The 22,336-nt window shown below is 40.0% G+C and overlaps 1 protein-coding gene across 28 annotated transcripts; it reads left to right on the forward strand.

Annotated features, from left to right (window-relative positions):
* The first annotated feature begins 167 nt into the window (after window positions 1-167).
* On the forward strand, window positions 168-22,208 carry PTER (phosphotriesterase related). 28 transcript variants are annotated; one of them, XM_032679539.1, is made up of 8 exons: window positions 287-330; window positions 691-744; window positions 7,750-7,793; window positions 9,414-9,521; window positions 11,226-11,701; window positions 14,052-14,317; window positions 17,698-17,838; window positions 21,362-22,208. In XM_032679539.1, exons 5-8 carry the CDS (start codon window positions 11,270-11,272, stop codon window positions 21,570-21,572), a joined length of 1,050 nt encoding a protein of 349 aa, XP_032535430.1. In that variant the 5' UTR covers window positions 287-330; window positions 691-744; window positions 7,750-7,793; window positions 9,414-9,521; window positions 11,226-11,269; the 3' UTR covers window positions 21,573-22,208. The 28 variants fall into 28 exon arrangements, with proteins under 28 accessions (XP_032535622.1, XP_032535586.1, XP_032535613.1 ...); XM_032679712.1 differs by lacking the exon at window positions 691-744 and having other exon boundaries at window positions 230-330; window positions 11,397-11,701; XM_032679547.1 differs by lacking the exon at window positions 691-744 and having other exon boundaries at window positions 245-330.
* The last annotated feature ends 128 nt before the right edge of the window (window positions 22,209-22,336 follow it).

Below are 22,336 nucleotides of genomic sequence, written 5' to 3' on the forward strand. Positions count from 1 at the left end.
GCAGCCAGCCGGGCGGGGCCCGCAGGAAGCCAGAGGGGCAGCGCTGCCGTCCCGCTCCCGGGCCGTGGGGCAGCGCTGAAGTCCCGTCCCGGTGCCCGGCCGTGGGGCAGCGCTCCGCTCCCCTGCGCTCACTCGCCCGCCCTCCGGGCTCCCCGGCCTCTGGCAACCCCCACCACCCCCCTCCCGGCCCGCTCCACTACTCGCTCCCGTGCCCGGGAAGTCCCGCCCCGCTCGGGGCGGTCGCGGCTCCCGGCCAGCCCGGGCCCTGCCGGGGTGCAGTGCTGTCGGCGGAGGCTCCGTGGAGGCTCTGTGGAGGCTCTTGCCTGTGGGGTGAGCGGCGGGTTTCGTGACCTCCCGCGGCCCAGAGCCGCCCCCCGGGCGCGCCCGGGCCGGGAAACTTCTCCGGAGTTGAGGGGCGAGAGCGGCTTTCTAGCTCTACGCTGCCGGCCCAGGAGAGCCGGGGCGGGAGAGCGGGAAGGGCTGGCGGTGCCGCGGGGCTGGGCAGCGCAGGGCCGGGTGCCGGGGCTCGGGGCCGCCGCTCGGTGCGGGTCGGGGCTGTGGCGGGGCCCTGCCCAGCCCCGGCAGAGGGAGCGGCTGCGGGACGAGGGGCAGAGCGTGGCCGGGACAGGGCGCTGAGTCAGGAGTGTAAGGGGATGAACACCTCCTTCTCTCTGGAAAAGCGTTTCACAGGACCAGATGATAGTTACCAGCAGAGTAGCCTTCGAGCTCAGGCGCCTTAACTGTGTGAGTGCAGCTACGCTGCTATTTTTACCGCTGATTTTTAATATTTGTACTGTCATAACAAGTTAAATATTGCAACTACGTCCCCTCTAGTACTTCCCTCCCGACAATCCCCGATGGTGGCTCTGGGAAGGAACAAATGCCTCAATCCAAAACTAGGACCTTCAGAGCCTGCCTGCAGCTCACTCTCCATCTGGAAGCACCCGTATCCCTGTGCAAGATGCTTCCAGAGTTGCTTAAGCTTGACAAGGCTCAACGGCAAAGCGCCAGACTTGCCTGTGAGCCTTGTTGGGATTCACACACTATGCATGTTCTCTGTGGCCTGGGGCGTGCTGCCCTTTACAAGCCACAGCTGTGGCAGACTCTGCTCTCTCCTCCTCTTGCATGGGTTTGGTGAGTGCGGAGGGGAGTGCAGGAACGAGGGAGGTTTAGATCCCCCTGCCAAGTCTGCTTCAGTACTGTAGCCAAGCCACTGCTGGGCAGTCACCTTGTGTGTTTGGCAACCCCTCTGCAGCAGGTCTTGTATTGTGATGAATTTGACCTCAAGTTGAAGCATACAAGTCCTGTTGGTGAGGAACTCAGACGAACCTAGCAAGTATTTGAATGTATATATGATCTCTAAGATACTTGTAAGAACAATTATTCTTTTTAGGTGTCTGTTGTTAGGGATGGTATCTTCTGTATGCTAGAGGCTTGTCATAGCTGTTGAACGAAACAAATTTTTAGCCAGAGGTCACTTGCATTTGGGAAACTTTATTTTACTTGTTTGGAATTCCCTTCTGCTTTGTGTTGAATACATTACTCAGTGTTCTCTGTTGTAATATGTTCTGTAGTGTTTAAAGGTTGTTGCCTTCTTTCTGCTGGAGGCTGTTTCAGTGATGGGTGAAGTGATGCTTCTAATAGGTAGTTTTGTATCATTTTGTCAGGTACTTTGGGATTGTTTTATGAAAGAGTACATAAATGTCATTTATTATTATGAATACCTCTCATGGTTTGGAATTTAACAGACATAATATTTGCCATCATGTCACCATCGTCACATTCATTTTTGTAGTTGTAATCAAAGATGGCAATAATGGCATTCAGACGCTTAATTATATTTTATGTAGGTGACCAGTTCTAACTTATTAAATTAATGCATGGTGGAGCAGGAACAAGTGTCACTGCTTCCCTCTGTGGTTAGGGAACCATCAGCTTGCTTCTCACACATAAAAATCAGTATATAGTGAAGCATATGGCACCAGTGAGTTCTGTGTTTATTAAAGGACTATTTCTCTGAACATTCTGTGAATTTTGTTCCTTATTTCACTTGATGTAGATCTAAAATGTTTTTCCCACCTTTCAAAACTTGAAATACTGAACAAGTTCATTTTTTAGTAAGCTGAAACGAAGACTTCTTAAGGTTCATGAAAACAGTGAGACTTCTACTTTCATCAGACTGGCCACCTGTCTGGTAGGGGGAGAACAGAAATCTGTCTAAACTGTGGAAACCTAAGGTTCAAGTCCCTAGTTTGATTCAGAGCAGTTTTGAACATTTTTACATTTTCTGTATTTCTGGATAACTGGATTGCTAGCTGTATTGGAAAGAGAAGGGAGTGTCCCATCCCCCTAGTTCTAAGTTACATCTTCTCAAAACTGGTAGAGTAGGTTTTCTTCTTTAATGTCATTTTCTGGTCACAAATTAGAAAGCTTCCTCAGAATTTTCTAAGGAGTGGCCATGTCTTTGGTCTGATAGTAATATATACGTGGATAATAATCCAAGAAAAGCATTTTATCCTAGCAACAGCTGGGATATTTTTTACAAGTATTTAGCTGCCAAGAAGAAAGGCCACCACCATCATCCCTTATATGACAGCTTCAAGTAAATCACAATTTTTAACTTGGATGTCAGAGACCTGTAGAATCACTCTTCTCAAAGACACTCTGAAGCCCTAGTTTTGTCGAGCCAAAGCCACAGGGTTTTTCCTGAACTAATTTCTGTGGAGGAGGGGGGACCAAAGAAGAATGGTACTGCTGAACTACTCTCCCCTTTTCTGCTCTTTCAGCATCTTACCTCAAAGTGTAAAAGGGGAATTGTTTTATCCTACAGTTGTCTTTGCCTTGTCCAGTGTCACTGCAGTGAGGATGATTCACCCAATGAAAGGAATTCGACTCTTTTCCTTGCTGTGATTTGTGTACCTTCTGGCTGATGGGTCATTTTCAGATGGGTCTGGAAATGTTCGACTGGTTTTAATGCTTGAACTCTGGTGGTTTGTGAAGTTTATTGCAGGACTTTGTTCTTGGTTATTCATTTTAGACTGGGTAGCAAGGATTTTTTAATTGTGTGTGTTCATTGTTCCTGCTATTCCACTGCTGTACCCCGTTGGGGGTAAGAACTTAAAAACAATAGAAGTTGTGCAAGCAAGAGGTTGTTGACTTTGACCACTGACAAAGCATGCAGACTCTGTAAAGGCAGTCTCTAAGTTAAAAGATACTCATTAAGTTACACATATCACCTTTACATTTTCCCTTGACTAACATTAACTTTTCTTTTGTGGGCTAGTTTCTTGTTAGAGCAGAAGCGGACCTTGAGAAGGGCGTTTAGGTTCCATTTCCTTACGCAGCCATAAAGAACAACAACATTAGAAACTCTGAGGCTTTTCTGAGAATGTTTTTTTTCCAGTAGGTCTTCAGATTGGTTGCAAGTTTTGTGATGTAGTTGTTTGCAGTAGTGGGACATTGAATTTAGTTCTGCACATCTAAGCTTGTCACTCACTAGTAAAGAAGGTGGTTTTCTGAAAGTCTCTGCTTATCTCAGTTGCTGCAATCTGCAGTATTGAATGAAACACTAAACTCAATCCCCATGCTCTTTTCCACCTTCACAGGTCTCAGTGGATCAGTGACTGGTATGTTCTGTGGCAAAGCTGACCTTGAGGTTCATTCATATGAATTTGCTAGCTAGTAATGTCCAGTCTTGATCAGGAGGTAGTAATGCACATCAGTCATCCATTGCTTAGAGATTTGTGTGGTGAGAAGGGTGATATCTGTTCTTTGGTGTCTTAGACCTCCATCCCTTTTCTCCTTATTTCTGCATGTAAAGATCATAGAGTGATTTTATGTGGCTCTTGGTGATAGGGCTGTACAACTGAATGATAATGCTCCACTCAACATGCTTACTGAAATGTTCAAGCTCACGTGAAAATCTGTGTATGTGACCTTAAGTAGAGACAAAACGAATGAAAGTCAATGAGAATAACAGCAAGAGTAGTGTTTGATGTATACTGGTTTCAAATTTGAAATTTAGAGGGAATGAAGACTGGATATCCATTTCTGAAAAGCACAGGCTTTTTCCTACTTCCTATTGTCCTAGCAGGAAAGAGCATATGTGCTTGTAGCCCAGAACCCATGAGAAGCAAATATGATTCCATTTAGTCTTAAGAATACAAATGTATGTATCAACATGCAGGACATAGCCCATATTTGCATATAGCATAATGTGACTTCAGTTCTGATTTTTGGCCTAAAAACACTATGTGTGCATGTAAAATATAATTAATGTAATGTTTGACCCTGGAGGAGAATTTTTATCTGACCTTTTATTGAGAGTAATTTTGGAAGCTGCCCAAAATGTAAAATCCCCTGAAGTTCTTCTAAAGGAGATGTTAATGAAAAAACACTTACGGGTATGCTGGTCTCTCTGAGGAAGAGAAACTTCAATGTGACTTTGCTCAGAGAAGCCTAGATTTTGAGACTGTTTTCTGCACAGAAATAAGGTAAAATAGTAGTCTGACTGTTCTAGTCAGACTTTAACCAAATTGAAAAATTGCGCATAGTACAAAGTGGCTTAGATTCTGCTTCTTGGGGCAAATCACTATTGGCATACATGGTCATATGCTGAGCACATGTGCTTGCTTTGATCCAAAGGTTTGGCCTCTGTACTGAGAGGTCCGTATGAGGGGCTGCACTTGGTCTGGTGTGGCAGTTCAAATCTAAGGAAGCAATCTGGTTTTTATATGTGACCCTCAGACCAGGTGAAGCTGGAAGGTCTGTCTGTCTGCCACTAACTGAGCCACGAAGGGAATACGCAGTAAGAATTTTCACATACCTTTCAGAGGAGCATTTAAAAGCTTTGCTTCTCACTTACCCAGCTTCTCACCCCAGAGTGTGCTTTCTGGAGGTTCTGAGGGCAGGGGATCAATATATTGGCCTTTCCCGTAGGTGTACTAGTGTTTAAATTTCTCTTAAAGTTTAAGTGACTGCTTTTAGGCTGTAAAACATGTAATGTAACTCAAGCAGTGTAAATGGTGTGGTGTGTGTACCTGCATATTTTGCTGGGACTTCCTTTTATCACTGTAGGATTATATAAGGCTTGGGCTAAAGCTCTCCTAATTTTTTTTCATAGCACATAGAGTAACTTTTTATATGGTCTTACTTTTAGTATCCCTTCTCACTTCTGTAGCGTAAAGATTTTTTGGTTGCTCAATGCATATATAGACAGTCTAGTGAAAAACAATATTTAGTGTTTCTTTTAGCTTGGCTTCTTAAGGAAATATATGCTTCTGAATGGTTTGGGGACCAGAGGTAAGTTGTTGAGGGCTACAGCATTAACCCACTACTCTGAGTGTGTTTTGTGAAAAAATGTGGCAAGGTAAGGATAGATGATGCTTTTTAAATATTTAAATAGAAGGTCTCTAGGCTTTGAATCTCTTGGCCAATTTCTACCTAGTTGAGAGATTACACATATCTGAAATGCTGAGGTTCTTACTCACTGCACGAAGGTACAGCCACCCAAAGGTGGGAAAGTGCAGGTGCCCCACTAAGGGAAGAGCTGCAACATATGCTCCTGTGGGGTTAGACAGGAGTCTGTGTAGGAGAGAGGCACTGTAAATGTTCCCTTCCTCTCTGATAAGAGCTTTATTCAAGGCATGAGAGTTCTCCCATGTGACATCGTTCCTTAGGACACAAAGCCTTGCCTCAGTGTTGATGCCTGTGTTCATACTAGTGTGCCCTTGTCCCCTTAGTACACTTCTGCACTAGGCAAGGGGCCATACTATGAAAAGCTATCATGATACTTTTTTTTAATTAACAGGGTATGAAGGTTTTTAAAAAAAAACCCAAACACTACTTCTGAATAGGTAAGATTATTTTCCTTGGCTCATTTTTCTGAGTTAGCTTGAAGTTCAGGAAATCATGATAATCTCAGTTCCATTTTGGGAGAGGAAAAAGACCAATGTCTCTTCTAACCAATGGCAATTCTGAAGATGAGGAAGAACATTTAAGACTTGAATGAGAATAATCTGTCACCTTCAGAGCAGTATATCTGCCGTTTCTGCGGAAGAGACAGAAGTTTGCCCAGCAATTTGCATTTTGTCAGTACTTTTACCCCATTTTCAAATTCTGTTTCTTGGGCAAAATAACTCAAAAGCAACATAAGATAAGCTGTTGTCTCATGTAACATAGAGACAAACTAGTGGTGGTGTAAGGGCGCCTGTGTAGGAGTGCAACGTCACAGGCTGTTGGACACCTTTGCAGGGACTGACAGAGAAGTAATTGCTGGACTAAGTGGCAGGTGAGCCTGTGTCTGTGCTGGAGCAGATGCAAATCCAGTCATACTGCTGCTCTCACCCAGCCAGCTGTGGTGAGCTCTGCTCCACAGCCCCTGTAGCTGCACTTTGCTGACGCTGTGCATGAACAAAAAAGCCATGCTTATTTGAAACCTGTGTATGAGAGAATGTTTCAGGCATGTTTGTCCTGTAATTAGCACTTGTGAATACCTTTTTGAAGAAGGTAAAGCAGATCTGACACCCATCTGTTGGAGAAGTTAAAAAACTTGCTTGTCTACTGGGGAAGAAGAAGAACCGTGCTGGCAGTATCGAGTTCATTCCACCCTGTAAACCTCTACAGGGTTGGCAGAAACAGGAGGAAAGAGAGAAGTTAATTTTTTTAAATTCTTCCTGACATAGCCTACGTGTGTTCTCTTATGCTCTGCCTCATGTCTTCCTTTGTCTTCCTGACTTTTTCCCTTGTCGCAAAATGTTTACATTTGGGGAACGGTGAGATAACACAGCACAGGCTAGCTGATGGCAATTACCTGCAGATGTGTCATACATTTCTAATTTGTGGCTTTTCCATGCTCTGTAGGGGTTGCTCAAAGTAGAATTGAATGCTCAGAACATTTCCTCCATCTGTAAATATATAGTGAACCTGCACTATGTCACATTTCCCAGGACTGCATGGTTAAAAAGGAACGACCCGCTTAAAATGCTCTTGATGCAGCCAGGGCAGCCCTTGTTTCTAAATGGCAGCCGTATTTAACTTTTTCTGGATACAGTAAATACCTCTCGAGCCATTCTTTTTGCTTTTTTGTAAATTTTATGTCACAGCAGTCTGGATTTAGTGTTGCTGTGATCTCACATTGTAATGTAACGGCAATAAAACGATTCCCATACCAGTCTACAGAGAATCTGTGCTAATGCCATTAAAATGTGCTTACCGAATCAAAACAAATGCAGCATTAGCATGTGGAAGCTGTGTTTATGTGATTATAATGTTTCAGCAATATGAGATTACTGTAGGAAGCAACTAATCCAAACCCAAGGAGACTTCCCATTACAAGACCATTAAAATGACACAATGACTGAAGCGCAAGTTTCAGATGGGAAAAGCAGAAACACAAATCTTGTCATCAGTATTCAGGCAAAACATCTATTGAACTCGGTGGAGTTTTTACCAGACTCAGGAATGCAGTACCGTGACCTTTTTAGCAGCAAGTCTCTTTTAACAATACCTCTAGGAAAAATATTTACTTCAGCAATATTTAATAATTGATGGTGAGAGTTGTATTTTATGTACCATACATAAAATATGGTGGTTGTAAAGATTTGTCCAGAGTTTATCACAAAACTGTTAAGGTATTGTTTCAAGGCTGTTGTGAAAAAATACAAGTTTTGGTTATATCTTAAGGCAGTTCTCATTTTGTTTTTGTCTGAATATGTAATTTTCAGGAAATATTTATTTCTCTCTTTATAGAGCATCTGGAGGACAGAAGCCTTGGTCTATGCAGGAGCACCTTGGTAATACCACCACATGAATTAGTGATTTTCAAAACCAAAATAGCTATTATTTCCATATATGAGCCTACCTGCTTATCTTCCATCATAGAAATCAGCAGCTTTCCCTCTCACATCAGACTGGATTAAGATTGAGGAAATATAATTCACATGTCTTGTGTAGGACCATCTGGAATATACTTGTCTTGTCCAGGATTGTTTCTTGGCTCCCTCCTTAGTCCATGGAAAGAGGATAATATAACAAAAAGTAACTTGTCCTGTCCTATTACAAACACTCAAAATAGCCTGCATGAGTTGCCTGTGAATATGTCTTTCCATCTCCACTATGAAAATGGTCTAGATGATTGCTCTGTAAAAGACATACATAATTTTAGATGGCTAAATGAGGTGATATGAATTCAGTCCTTGGTGTATGGAAGAAGAAACTTTTTCAGAAGAAAGTTCTGTGGAAAACGTGGCATGCAAGTCGTTAGTTGATAGTTGATAGTTGATTTTTGTAGTAACATATACATACTTAAACTAAGCAGCAATCTTTACTCCTTTTAAAAGCTATTTGCACCTAAAATCTGTTTTAAAAACACTCAATTAAATTCCGATTCCACTAAGTGAATCTTATTAGGAATAATGTATCATTATTGCATAATCAGGGTAGGCTGTCTGTGTAAATGACAGTAGGGAAGATATCAAGACAGTGGTTTTAAAAATTATTCCAGTCACAGGTTGTTGACTGTCTTTATTTTTTATAATTCTTTTATTAAAAGCACTGGGTTTCTAAATCTGTGTTAGTAAGCAGGCACAGGCATTAATATTAATCATATTTTTCATGCAGATAAAATTAGACCTACTTTAAATGCTGTTTGTGTCAGTTTCCATTTTTGTGATGGTTCTTATATTTATAAAATCCTTCATCTCAATCAAAAGGTTCTGTAAATTCTGTATGTGAGCTGTAATATGAAATCTAGAGCCTAAAAATCAACAGGTTTGTGTCTACAAGAGAAACCTGGAACTGGTAATTTTAGATGTTTCCTGCTGTTATAAATCAGAAGACAGCAGCCTCAGGCTATAAGATGATCTCACATGTGCAACCACAGGTCTTCATAATGGGCAAACCAGATTAATTGAGGGTAGTCTAAATTAACTGTGTCAAAAAGTAATTAGTGGGAACAAATACTGAAAGTCACCTTTTCATCAAAGGTATAATCTGAAAGTGAGCAAAAAGTCACATTCAATTAGAGTGGCCTTTTTGAGTAACTACACTATTAAATAACTAAGTAACTGAAGTGGAAAATTGTTAAGGAAACAGACTGTAATCAATTTGTGCAAGCTTTATCAAAAGAAGTTAAATACTTGTATATTTAATTGTATGAAAAATTTGTATATGGGTTTGTTTTGCTAACTTAATAAATTGATTGGAAAATTCTCAGTGAACATGGGGAAAGAAAAGTGTGTCTCTGATGCAGAGTGTAGTTATCACTCTTTATGCTGTCAGGGGTTTACTGAGTGCCAGAGTGTAGATATTTAACATTTAAAATAAAAAAGGAAAAAAACCAAAGGTAACGCTTAGAATTGTCATTCACTTTGCTGTGCATGTAAGAATGACTCATATCACTGAACTTTCTCCAGAATAGTAGGTTGCTCTGTAGAACACCAGCCTTGTTCAAGGATGGAATTAATGACTGGGTTGGACAGCTTAATTGAATTGCAGTGAGCAGCAGTTTCTGACTGAGACAGGTATTTTACTTTTAATTGTTTGCTTAAGAATAATATTTTCTGAAATCATGCACTTCTTATTTGGCAAAAATTAAATCATTATATTAATCAGCCAGCAGTCTGTTCTATGAGAGTAATTATTCTTCTACCTTCTCAACCAAGTTAGCACACTAGTTTAAAAACGAAATTCCTAAAAGAACAATTCTTCATAAGTAAGTCTGCTTTTACACAAGGCAAGTAAACATAGTCAGTCGTTTCTTTCTTATGGATGGCCAAGTTTTCATATTGCAGTAACTGCCAGCACTACAGACTTCGCTAGGCAGGTGATAGCTGCCTTTTCCAGGGGCTGGGTCGCTCTTGTGCATTGGTGTTCTGACAGTGACTGCTTCTCCTGAGATCAAAGTACCTCCAAAGAGGTCTTGATGTTCCTGTGCCCTTTGATATGTAGAGTTCAGTGCCCTTCAGATTTCAGTTTTTCTGTCATCCTGGTGGATTAACTTTAGCAGTTAAAAGGAAAATGTCCTCTGAGGGCTTTACCAGTAACAAACCCGTGTTTATGACATTATTCACTAAAAGGGAGACAGGAATGGGAAAGACCTCTCTCTTTAATCAATAATGCATGCTCTAGTTAGTCCTTTCCTCTGGACATGATTAAACATGTATTTTGTTTCATAACTGATGATTTTGGTTGACTAGGGATTTTAACTATATATCCTCAAGCCTTTGTGACTAGCATCAGGAAGATCTAACATGAACTCCCGCTCCCAAAAGGAAAAAAAAAAACCAAAATCCCGATGGGGAGAGCTGCAGATAATTCCAACCTGCAGTGAGTCAGGCCAAACTGGCACAGGGCCTTTGACATGAACCAACTGCAGACAGTAGCCTCAGTGTTTGTCTTTGCCACTGCTCATTTAAGGTTTTGAGAAATATCACTGTTTCCTTCATGTTAGAGATGAATAAAAAAGTGTCTGAGATGCTGAGCCATATAAGTTAAGTGTTAGATTAAGGTCTGTACTTAAATGATAAAATATTTGGCCAGTGAAGCACTTTGACTTCTCCACCGCTCTTTGGGGGCCACACTACATCTTTTGCAACTGTTGTCAGCCTTAGAGGAGTTGTCCTGGGTTGTTCCAGACCTCCACAATGCAGCTGCAGGAGAACCTGAGCCCTTTTGAAGCCAAAGGATCAGGTGATCACCCCCATCCCTGCATTCTGCATACAGAGGAGCAGACAAGGTGCCCAAACACAAACAGCTTCCTTGGTATTTGAGGGAGACAGTGAGTCTTGGAGGACAGAGATAAATAAACTGAACATACCAGTAAGAAATATTCAGCCTTGGTGCCAAGTGTATTCATCTGGTGGCTCAAGCTGACAAGAATTGACAGCTGCTGAGGAGCAATGAATCTTAAATGAACATACAGTGGTTGTTACTAAATAGGAAACATTTGTCTTAATGTGATACTGACTGCAGCACAGTAAATGATGATGATTTCCTTGTACTGGAATGTGATGTGTTTACGTTGCTGGAGTACCAGCACAAGTGTGGTTGGGTAAAATCAATGCTTTGGTTTTCATCCTGACCCCTCTGCTGCGAACAATGTTTGAAAACATCCTGGTGAATACACACAGTGTGTAGTTATGTGTGTGAGAGAGAGGAGGGAATTCAGAAATTGCCTGAGAAAGGTTTTCTGAAATGTTTTTGTTTCCTCTCTTTTTCCTTCTCAGACTCTTTTAGGATCTGATTTTTTTTAACCTTTTGTTGAAGAAAAATGCCTTCCTTGAGAGGGAAAGTGCAGACTGTCTTGGGCCCTGTGGAGCCAGACTGCCTTGGCTATACACTGACTCACGAGCACTTGACTATGAATTACAGCAGCTGTTTTTGTCCACCTTCTCCAGGCCAAGAGCCTTTGTCTGATGGGCCCATTGAGATGAAGAACTTGTTTTGGATTAAGCAAAATCCCTACAGCCATAAAGAAAACCTTCTTTTGTATCAGGAAACAGATGCTGTGAAGGAGGAGCTGTTGCATTTCAAAGCAGCAGGTGGTGGGACTATTGTGGAAAACACAACTACAGGAATTGGTCGGGATATGAATACTTTGAAGAAACTTGCTGAAGAAACTGGAGTTCATATTATTGCTGGTGCTGGGTTTTATGTAGATTCCACTCATTCTTCTCAAACACAGGCCATGACAGTGGAGCAGGTAAGTCTTAACCATTGCTTGAGTGTCCCTCTCCTGTGAATTATCTCTGGGTAAGCCAAAGTTGGACAGAAGTTCCAACAAAATAGATGAAATACAGAGGTTCCAAATGTGAAAAACTTGGGAACAGCATTACTGCTTGGAAATTATATAACTTTCCTGATTTGTTTAATGATCCTAATAAACCTTTTAATTAGTTGTTTTAATTAATCATAGGTTGTGTGTTAGGCCTTAAATCATTTTTAGCCAGCATATAGCAAAAGGTTGTCATAAGCAACTTTTTTGAGAACATAGCTTGGGAAAAGTGCTAAAAATAAGTTTTCTTAAAGTTAACCTTGATATCCTTCAATGAACAAAGCCCATGAGAGAAAGATGTACTGTTGAAGCTGGACATCTGGAAATAAGGACCTTTTGCAGAAACCAGCAGATAACTAAGAAGGCTAATAAAGGCTCAGTATTTATATTGGAAAATCCCTACCAAAGGAAAAAGATACTAAAAAGACTAAAAGTGTGAACTAATTAGCATAAGCAACAAGAGATTTATAACCAGTAGTGTATAGAATTGTAGTTAATGAAAGGGAATTATGTAATTTAGAGCCAGTGGACATTAATTTCTTTGTTAAAAATGTTTAAGTAGGTGAAAAAGTGCTGTATTGGTGTCTGTATGGAGACAGGATTTTTGTTGGCCACATAGACACCCAGTGCTGCAAATAAAGAAATACCTTGCTTTCTAACACTAAAAAGACAATATTAGAGGGTTCTTTTATTTCCTATGATTTCTGAGGTATTTGGCAACAATACAGCTGGAGCAGCACTACTTGCATGTGCTGGGGTTATCTGTCAGCATTTCCAGTTCTTAAGCTCCATTTTCTCAGAGGGATTTATTATAATGCAACAGTAAAGGGAAAATAAAGTATTTCATGTGTGGACATCTGGTACAACACCAATTATCTGGGTTTTTTTACTATTTTTAAGGAAGGAGTATATCTTTGCTAGCTCTTTTGTCTTTTTTTCTGGCTAATTGTTTCCCAGTGAGTTTACCCAGCATTCTTGTAAAGAGCATAAATAATATTTATAGGTCAGTTGTAAATCATTGGTCTGCTCAGGCTGTGTGTTATATCTCTCCTCTCTGTCATTTGTCCAGGCTTTTCAGGGGAGTCTACGTGAGGTTGTTTGTATGGTGCCCAAGACAATGTGTTAATAATAACTGAGGTCCCCAGATATTCCTATAATAATAAATATTCATTCGTCTTTTATTAAGAAAATATTATGATGGAGACAAGAGGGAACAGAACTCTCCAAGGCAGGAGGCTGTGAATGTGAATGAACGGAGCTGAGAAAAATTTTAAAGATCTGTTACAGTTCACAAATGAGTCAAATTCATTTTAAAAATCAATGGTCAAAACTTGAGCAGTGCTGCCACCAAAATTAGACCCTAGCTGGCCCAAGCTGTACGCAACAGTCCTGCTTTTCCTAAATGTTCTTCCATCACTTGAAATTTGATATAAATAGTTTTCTTGAGGCAAAGGTTTCCCTTCTGTATTTGGGGGATTGATGGAGACCCATAGATGTCCTGTACTGAGCACTTCATCCAGTCCAGAAGGCGGGTCACCATCAGAGCCATTTTTTGCTCAGTTCTGAATGTATGCTTAAGATGTGTGGCCTATTCTGGAAAACAATAACTAAAGATTTTATAACAAACTACTTTTATTAAGAGATTCTGATGTCTTTTTTTCCTGTGAATATTTTAAAAGCAAGCTAATTTTGACCTTGTAAATTTGTTAGATAAGCTTTGTTTTTGTGGTCCTGAAGTCAGCAGAGCTCCTCTTGTTTTACATCCACATTCCCATAAGCGGGATTTGCCTTAAATTTGTCTCTTCGGGATCTTTGCCAGAGTTTTTCCCTTCCCTGTCTGAATGACAAGGTTTCCTTATTCTCTGAGCCCTTGTTTTGCAAGAAATTACACTGAATTGTGTCTGGAGCCAATTCACGAGTGCAAGGCACAGGTTTGGGAATAAACTAACTTTTTTTTTTAAAGAGAACTTATCTCAGGCTAAATCACAGTACAAATTATATGTAGACCAGTGTTCTTGGCAAACCTGGACAAATGTGCGAACGGATACTGTTAAATTAATTTGCTTCTCTCTTTATTTTGGTCTTAGTAAATGGCTGGCATAACATTAGTTGACAGAAACCAGATTTTAACTACAGTGTTTTCACACACCCAGCTGTTAATTAAATAAGTTCAGAAAGACCTTGGGAGTATAACAAGTACAGTGTCCATAGGCCAAATTTGATGCTATTTAACACAAATAGTATTAATAACCAAAAATCTCATTTTCCTGTTCTCTAGCTGACAAACATTATTGTTGATGAGATGCTCAAAGGAGCGGATGGGACTAACATCAAGTGTGGTGTGGTGGGAGAAATAGGTTGCTCCTGGCCTTTGACTCAGAGTGAACACCGTGTGCTCCAGGCAACAGCACATGCTCAGTCACAGCTTGGATGCCCTGTTATCATCCATCCTGGCAGGAACAGCGACTCACCTTTCCAGATTGTCCGCATTCTGCAGGAAGCTGGGGCTGATGCTTCAAAGACGGTCATGTCTCACCTGGACAGGTAAGCAGACTATTCTGCTGTCCATCCAGCAGCGTTGCCACAGCTCACTGGGGTTTACGGAACTAGGCTGGATATAGTTGACATAAAGTATTATCTTCAAGTTTACTGTCTTAAAAATAAGTGCTTTTATAGAGCTTGGTTGGCGTCCAGCACTTCAGTCAGGATCAACTTTTAGATTCCTATTGATGAAGAGGCTTTGGTATTTTAAACGCTCTCTTTGAAAGCCTGGGAGAGAGATTAGGAGTAACTGTAACCACATTTTAAAAATCAGAATTCCATTAATTTGTATCCCTGAACAAATCCCTGTATTTACAAAGCATTGGACATTGAGCAGCTCTCAGCAAATTGGGTGGGAAGTTGCTGGGCTTCCAGTGTTTTTGAAAACTGGATCGCTCTTAAGGGCCTTGCCAAAATCTCACAGAAGCTAATGGAAAACTTGATTTTGCTGGATTCTGGGTCAAAGCAGAAGGCAGATTTTTAATGTTCTGCTGCCAGACAGAAGAAATATCGCTTAAAAAGAGAATAGCTGGGTTTTGAATAGTTCATAGTGTAGTCCAGGTAGCTAACTTACAGCTTTCTCAAGAACAAAACCCAGGAGCTCCACATCAGGCATGGAGAGAAATTGGGATACTTTTTTGTCTCCAGCTTAGAAATACAGCCTCTATTACCAAATCAGTTTTGTATGACCTTGTGTTGCTCATGGTGAGCTGGAATATGTCCAAGCATTGATTAGTTTGGCCAGTTGCTGAATAATGGAGACTGTTTGTGGTCATATGATTCTCAGCAATTGGATTGTTTGCCCTCAGTGTGACTGCAGTATAGGCAACAACACTGTGCTCCAAATTTCTGATAGTTGTAGGCTCTAAGAGGTAGCAAATTGAGCTACAGGTGTTTTGTAGGAAGCTCCTTGTTTTACTTATAAATGATACAGACTTCCTTTATGTATTTACCTGCATTCCATTGTATCTATGGCTGTATTTTCCTTCCCTTTTTAAAGAAAAACTGATCACTTAAATCTTCTAATGAAAGACAACTGAGAAGGCTGCAGATATCAGTACTTACATAGCCATTTTGATAAAACATAAACATACAGTTATGGTTTTTTGCCTTTATACATTGTTGTAAATTGTTGAATTAAGTATTTTAAGAATTAAGTAATTTATTGGTGGAAGTTAAGCAATATAAGTAGGAAAATAGTCAAGACAGTGGTGCAGTTTCACTTACAGCCACTGATGCACAATATGACATTTCCTTATATCTCTTTCTATCATTACTTTCACACATTCAGGTTGGCACTTGCTATAACATAAACTACTGTGAAGTTTGGCTTTCCAATGTGCATTTAACATTTTAAGTCTCCTCCAGTGAGAAAAATCCATGTGGGAGCATCCCAGTCCTTTAAATGTGAGATAAATTTGTACATAGCTCCACATTTCTTGTCTGCATTTGACGTAGGCAGAATGGTAGTTTGCAAGTGGATTTACAATGAAATGATAAAGCTAAAATACTGGCTACCATGTTTTGCAATTTAGCATCTTAGAACAAAAGGTAGCAAGTGTCCATAATAGAATATGTGTCCATATGGTGCAGTTAAAGGCTGGGAAGCAAAAGGTATTGAGCTTTGGCTTTGGCCATTCATTAGGGGTTAAGGTTAAAAAGGTATCTTGGTAGGGATCAACATTCATTCACTTTTAGCTTTTGTTAGAAGGCTCACAGCAACTGCTCTGAATATGGGCTTCATAATGGTTTGGTGGCTGTCCCCATGGGGATTTACAGATGAGGCCCAAACTACAGAATGCTTCACTGTGTCCTTTTCCATGAGCTCAAGGCAACTCAGGTACAGTGTTGCCCAAACATCCAATTCCAGCACAGAGATCCACAATCTGAGCTGGGTACTGCTGCTGTTGCTACATCCCCATAGCTCACAATGGGACCCGATGGCTGATGAAACTAAGCTCTCCAGCTCTTCGTTGGGACAGAGCACCAAAAGCATGACAGTAACAATAGTCTAAAAAAGAAATTGTTGGGCTGTGATTTTGAAATATATTGTTGGGTGTTTTTGCTATGTGCACCAGGACTGAATACTCTTGGTGGCTGTCTCCCCATGAACCAAGCAGGGCTGGATCTAAAATAACCTGTTCTCTTGCTCTGCACTTGAAAAACTCATTTGGTAATAAATGTTCAGTCTCTGTAAACTGTAATATTTATTTTAAAATAACATTTTTTATTAATTACAGTTGGCAAGTCTTAGACTCCTGCTGATGGCAGGTTTGTTTGAACAAGGGGTTTGTCTCTCTCAACCCATCTGTTCCTCCTACTTTTAGTCCTGTTGTTAAGTCATAATATTGAAAATGTGACATCAGTCATTTCCATAGCAACAGACTGTGATGTAATTGTGTAGGGTAAAACTGCTTTGTGACATCAATATCTGCAATAATAAAAAAAAATTTAACTACTGCCCTTTTGGTTAACTGTGATGTTCTTGTGGAAATTTGGTTTTTAATTAGCTGAAAAAAATTGTGTTGTGGCTATAAAGATTAAATTGTATCATTTGAGTGGTTTTGGTTTCCTTTGGACAGCTTATACACTTGGTAAAAATGGTTCAAAGAAAACCAAGAATATTCCAGGGAGCTCTTATTTCTGTTGCTGTTCTTTTCCAAATGGGTGATATGTGTTAGAAGCTTTGTTCCTTCACTTTTCAAATCTGCTGTAAAGCCCATGTCCCAGGTACTCACAGTGCCATTATATATTTTGGTGAGAGCATTTCCTTAAGGCGTTCTGGCCAGATCCCAGTGCAAACAATGATATATTGCTGTTCTAATGGCAATCTAGAAACATCACTGTACAGAATAGAAACTAAAGACAAAGTTGTGTATTACTGGTGTGTGATGGATGAAACAAGCCCTGGATGGAGCTGTCTTCTATAAGTCTTTTGGGAAAGTAAATCTGCCTTGTGTAAGTAATCCATTGTCTTTTTTTTTTTTCTAAATGTCACTATGAATTAACCTCCTCCTTTAATGTCCTTCCTGGTTAGGTTGTCTGTTGAGAGGGTTAATGATATCAAAAGTAAGTAACTTTCCTCTTTCCATTTAAAGATTATCATAGATGTTTTCATTATTTCATGGGGAAAGAGTTGGGGTTTTTTTGTTTTTTTTTTTTAAATGCATGAAATCCCAAATGAATGTGAGAAAGACAATGCTGTGTATCAGCTTAAGTTGCATGTGTCAAGTAGGAGTCCTGTTTTTCAAAAGGGTGAATTAAATCTTAGATTATTGGTTTTTTTCCTTACAAGTAGGAGGTCACAAAATTACTGTCCTCATGCCATGAGATATTTTACTCCTGTTTTACAGTGCTGACTCTGTGTTATATATGTTCTGCAGGACCATATTTGATACAAAGAAACTTCTGGAATTTGCTAAACTTGGATGCTATTTAGAGTATGACCTATTTGGTACAGAATTTCTTCACTACCAGTTCCATCCTGATATTGACATGCCGAGCGACAATGAAAGAATTGCAAGGTATCTGCTCCCGTGCAGTTTAAGCTATAGCATGGCCATTGACAAAAGCATATTATTGGTACTTAAGACCATCACAGAGTGATTCTGCTTGCTGTTCAAAATTGTCTTCTTTCATACTAAAATAATACCATTTCCCCCTGCTGCAGTCACACCCTTAGAGCAGCATGTATCATTTCTTCTATCTGCAGAGGAAGATGCAGAATCGTAGTGTTGAACAAAGTTACTTGAGAAGAACATCAAAAGCTTTTTTAACTTCATCCTCCATCCTACTTCCATGCTGATCTGGTTGAATTTTATAATTTACCGCATTTACACAGTCTGTTTAAAAAAAAAGGCTGGTGATACTGGATTTATGTTAGGCTGTGGCTTTTATTTGAAACATAGTATTGGAAACCTAGTGCTGCTACTAAGCATCATCTGAGCCTGTTATATTTCCTCAGTAGTGTGCTAACCCAGCAAAACTTGCTGGTTGTTTTGGGTGGATTTGATCCTGTGCTTCTCTCCTGAAAAACTGCCTTTTTTTTTCCCAAGCGTTTTATCACCTTTCCACCCCCTTTCCTTTTGCCCTTTCTCTCTTTTGAAGGATGCAAGTCCTGTCTGCTCAGAGCTCTCATGCTCCTCACACTCACTCACAATGTGAAAATATTGGCCCCACTGGCAGGATACCTCTTCCCTGCTTCTCATCAGCACTTGCAGTCTCAGCTCAGCTGCACAGCAAATCTGTTGTGCTGTGCTAACACAAGGTATTGCCAAGGAGATGCATTCTGTGCAGAAACTGTCTGAGAGAAGGTAGGATCAGCTGGGAATGGGCACCTCACTCTTTCCACTCCATCTGGAGGTGTGATCCTTCTGTGCTGTTTGTCCACAGTGTTTGTGAGCAGTGAAGTGGCAGGTTTCTGAGGGTCGAGGTGCCATCCTGCCTGTGTCTTTTTACCTTCCAGAGTCAAAAATGGTTCTTATGTTCTCCTTGATGAGAAAGATTTTATGATCTCTGATCACTAATGAAGTAAATTCTAGCTTGCACTTACATTTCAGACATAGCTTCTCTCCCCCTCATTGTCAGATTAACCTTGAAACTAATCTCTGTTTTCAAACTGTTCCCTCCTAAGAAGGTGCTGTGGTTACTCTTCCACTCACTGCCAAGCATTTGCTGCTGCTTTTCACACTAGGAATAGTTTCTCTCTCTTAACAGTGCTCTCAGTCTGGCACTCAGTATTTTAAACTGTTGCAATGAATCTGCAGTTTTCACATTTAGAATGGATAAAGTTGCTCCCTCTCCTGTGCCTCCTCCCCTCTCCTGTGCCATGGAAGGTCAGCTTCTATGGAAGCACTGTGGAATACATATAGAGAACTGGACTATGCCTTGGTTAGCAAGTGCTCGTTCAACCGTGGCAGAGTTTTCATTCCATCCATAATACTTGCTCAGCCACTGATGTCTCTCCTTAAACTCTTTGGCATTTGAGTATTTCTTGCTGCAGGCTGTTCACAGGAAGAAGTGACGAAAAGTTTGTCTTCTCATTGTATGGTGTGAAAATGTGCATTTGAGTTAGAAACGCCCCTAAATGGATATTGATGCACCCACGATGGACTCGAGATGGCAGTGGCAATATCCTTAGGGTTTTGTTTTGTGAAACAGCTCCAGAGAGGTAGAAATCAAATTGACCTCTATATGAAAATACATAAGGGAAAAAATATCTTCAGGTCTTTTCTATTCAAAACATAAACTTATGTAGTCATAATGTACCTGCTGAACACAGTTTAGCCATCTGTGTACTTCGGCAGTTTGACTGCAGTCTACTGCTAATGCAAGTAAAATACTGATTTTTGTTCAGGGCCAGTTTTAATTTGAGTCAGAAGAAAGTACTAACTAAACTTAAAAGAATAAGCAAAAAGGAGCGATGAATACAAAATGGAAAGGATCATATGCCTCCTCAACCCGTGAAATTAGTCCAAATATAAAAGAAGATGATTCTAAATGATGTTTGGTCAGCAAACAACTTAGTTCCCCCAGTGCCATTGCTCTTACTCTCTGTTGAGAATTGGAACAGGCTGCCCAGGGAAGTGGTCACAGCACCAAGCCTGTCTAAGTTCAAGAAGGGTTTAGCTCTCAGGCACATAGTGTGATTCTTGGGGTGTCCTGCAAAGGGTCAGGAGTTGGACTCAATGGTCCTGATGTGTCCCTTCCAACTCATCATATTCTATAATACTATTCTATAGTCTCTCTGTATTTCAGGCTGGAGTAGATACTTGTGATGTTGTAATGCTATGGTATACATAGTGTTGTGCACTCTATGGCACTAGTTATGGTGTTTTTTTCTGAAAGATGATAATATTTTACCAAAATCTATCCTATGTGCTTTCTTCCTGCTGCCCATATTGATTAGGTCCTGCTACATGTATCTCCTCATAACTAATTGCAATAAAAACTGACAGTAAGGGCTTTCAGATACAGTGTAGTTACTTATAAAACTGGTATCTGTTTTCTTGTTGATCAAAGCACAGTCAGGAAGGTAAGAATCAGAATTTCACAGTGTTGGCAAATGACTGAATTGGAGACCTACATGAGAAACAAGCACTTTCCAGGTCTGGTCTGTCTGTCTCTGCCACTTCAATGCAGGAATCTACTGCCAAACTAAACTGAAGCTTACTGGGAAGCTTAACAGTTGTGTAATACAGGTGTTCAGACAATTCTAAAAAATTAGCTGATCAAGGATTAAGGCTACCTGAGTGAAACATGAAACAGAAGGACTTATAGCAGTCCTGCTACAAGGGAGTGACCAGACGGATTACTTCTTTTTCCAAGCTGACTTGTCATTTTGCCAAACCTGTTCAGCTGGGTTGCCATATTCACTCCTCTTATTTCCTGGCACATGCTAGCATTGTGCCATGCCAGTCTTATTTCTGTTCTTCCTTTAATGAATATCTTTGAAATGTGTTTGGATGATAACTGTCTATATGGAACATGATGATGGCGACTTCATATTTTTTTTAACCTGGTTTGCTAAATGGGATTTAACTGAAGATGTGGAAGTATTTGTGCAATTGAGCCAGGCTTCTTAAAGGACCTGTCACACACAGTCTGGTCATTAGCAAATGTAATTGGATCAGCTTTGTGATGGCAGCAAGAAGTAACCTGCTGAGAAGGAGTTTAGGTAGGAAATTATTACTTACTCATATATATAAAACCTGTGTCCCATGCATGGTGATGCTGAAGCTCTTGAATTCCTCTGTGAACTTCATGGGACTGGGAATGCAAAACCATGTGCCAAATGGAAAGAGTTTTCCTTCTCCATTTTGAGATGTGTGGTGGTATGTTTTCAGAGGTGTTTTTTTTTCATGCAATAAAAAGTGTGTTTTAATTTCAAGTAAATATAAGGAGTATGTTTTCTGAGCACCTAAAGTAACTATCTTCTGCTATAATAGAGTCCAGCAGTACAGTAATATAAGAAAGGTAAATCGTGGTTGCTTCTGTGCTGTTGCAGAGTGAGAACTTTCACTGACAAGTGTGCTTTTAATTTTTCAGGATTCGTACACTGATTGATGAAGGCTATGAAGACAGAATTCTGATGGCTCATGATGTGCACACCAAGAACAGGTTGATGAAATATGGAGGTCATGGATATTCACATATCTTAGAAAATATAGTTCCTAAAATGCTAATTAGAGGCATATCCCAAGATAAAATTGATAAAATACTCCTAGCAAATCCAAAGCGGTGGTTGACTTTTAAGTAGGAATAATGAATAATTATTCCTGTTCTGTAGAGAAGCTTGATAAAATTCAAATTTCTTTCCAGAGAGCAGTCATTTTAAAATTTGGTTCTTTTCAGAGAAACTGAAAATTATTAAGGACATGCAAAGAAACTGATTATAAATTTTTTTTTTAATTAGAACATCAAAACTGAGTACTGGCTCTGCAGCTTCTCCCTTCTGGAAATTTGTTCATGAGTGATTTACTGAATATGAACCTACCCCAAAATCTTTTCCATAGAAATTTTAAAATAATTGTTTCAAGAGCGTAATCTAATACTGTTATTGAATGTTACCCCAAACTACTTTTGAAGATGCACCACCTGGACTTTGAAAGAAATTATGGTTTTCAGTTAAATTTCCTGTCTCTGGGAACTGATTTTAATCTTTGTAACACTGACAATCTTCTCATTATCCTTGTATTCTTTGAGTAATGCTTGATGAAAGGTCTGTAACTTTTAAATAGCTTCTGTAGACAACACAAGGCAAAAGAAATCTCAAATAAATCTAAAAAGGTAATTTTTTTATAGTTTAACAATTTACTTAATTTTAACTGAAAGTGTAAAAAATACATGGAAAAATATATTTTTGAATAAAGCAATTTGATGATCTCTTAAACTATGTGCAGTATTATTACAGATGTCTTTTTTTAATCACATTTTTTTTATCATGAACTTTTGGAATCTCACAGTGATCATGTAAAACTTGACACAGACCAGCTTCTTTTTGTAAAGATGCAACACCAGAAG

This window comes from Chiroxiphia lanceolata, chromosome 1 (assembly GCF_009829145.1).
Source record: "Chiroxiphia lanceolata isolate bChiLan1 chromosome 1, bChiLan1.pri, whole genome shotgun sequence".
NCBI classification, from domain to species: Eukaryota; Metazoa; Chordata; class Aves; order Passeriformes; family Pipridae; genus Chiroxiphia; species Chiroxiphia lanceolata.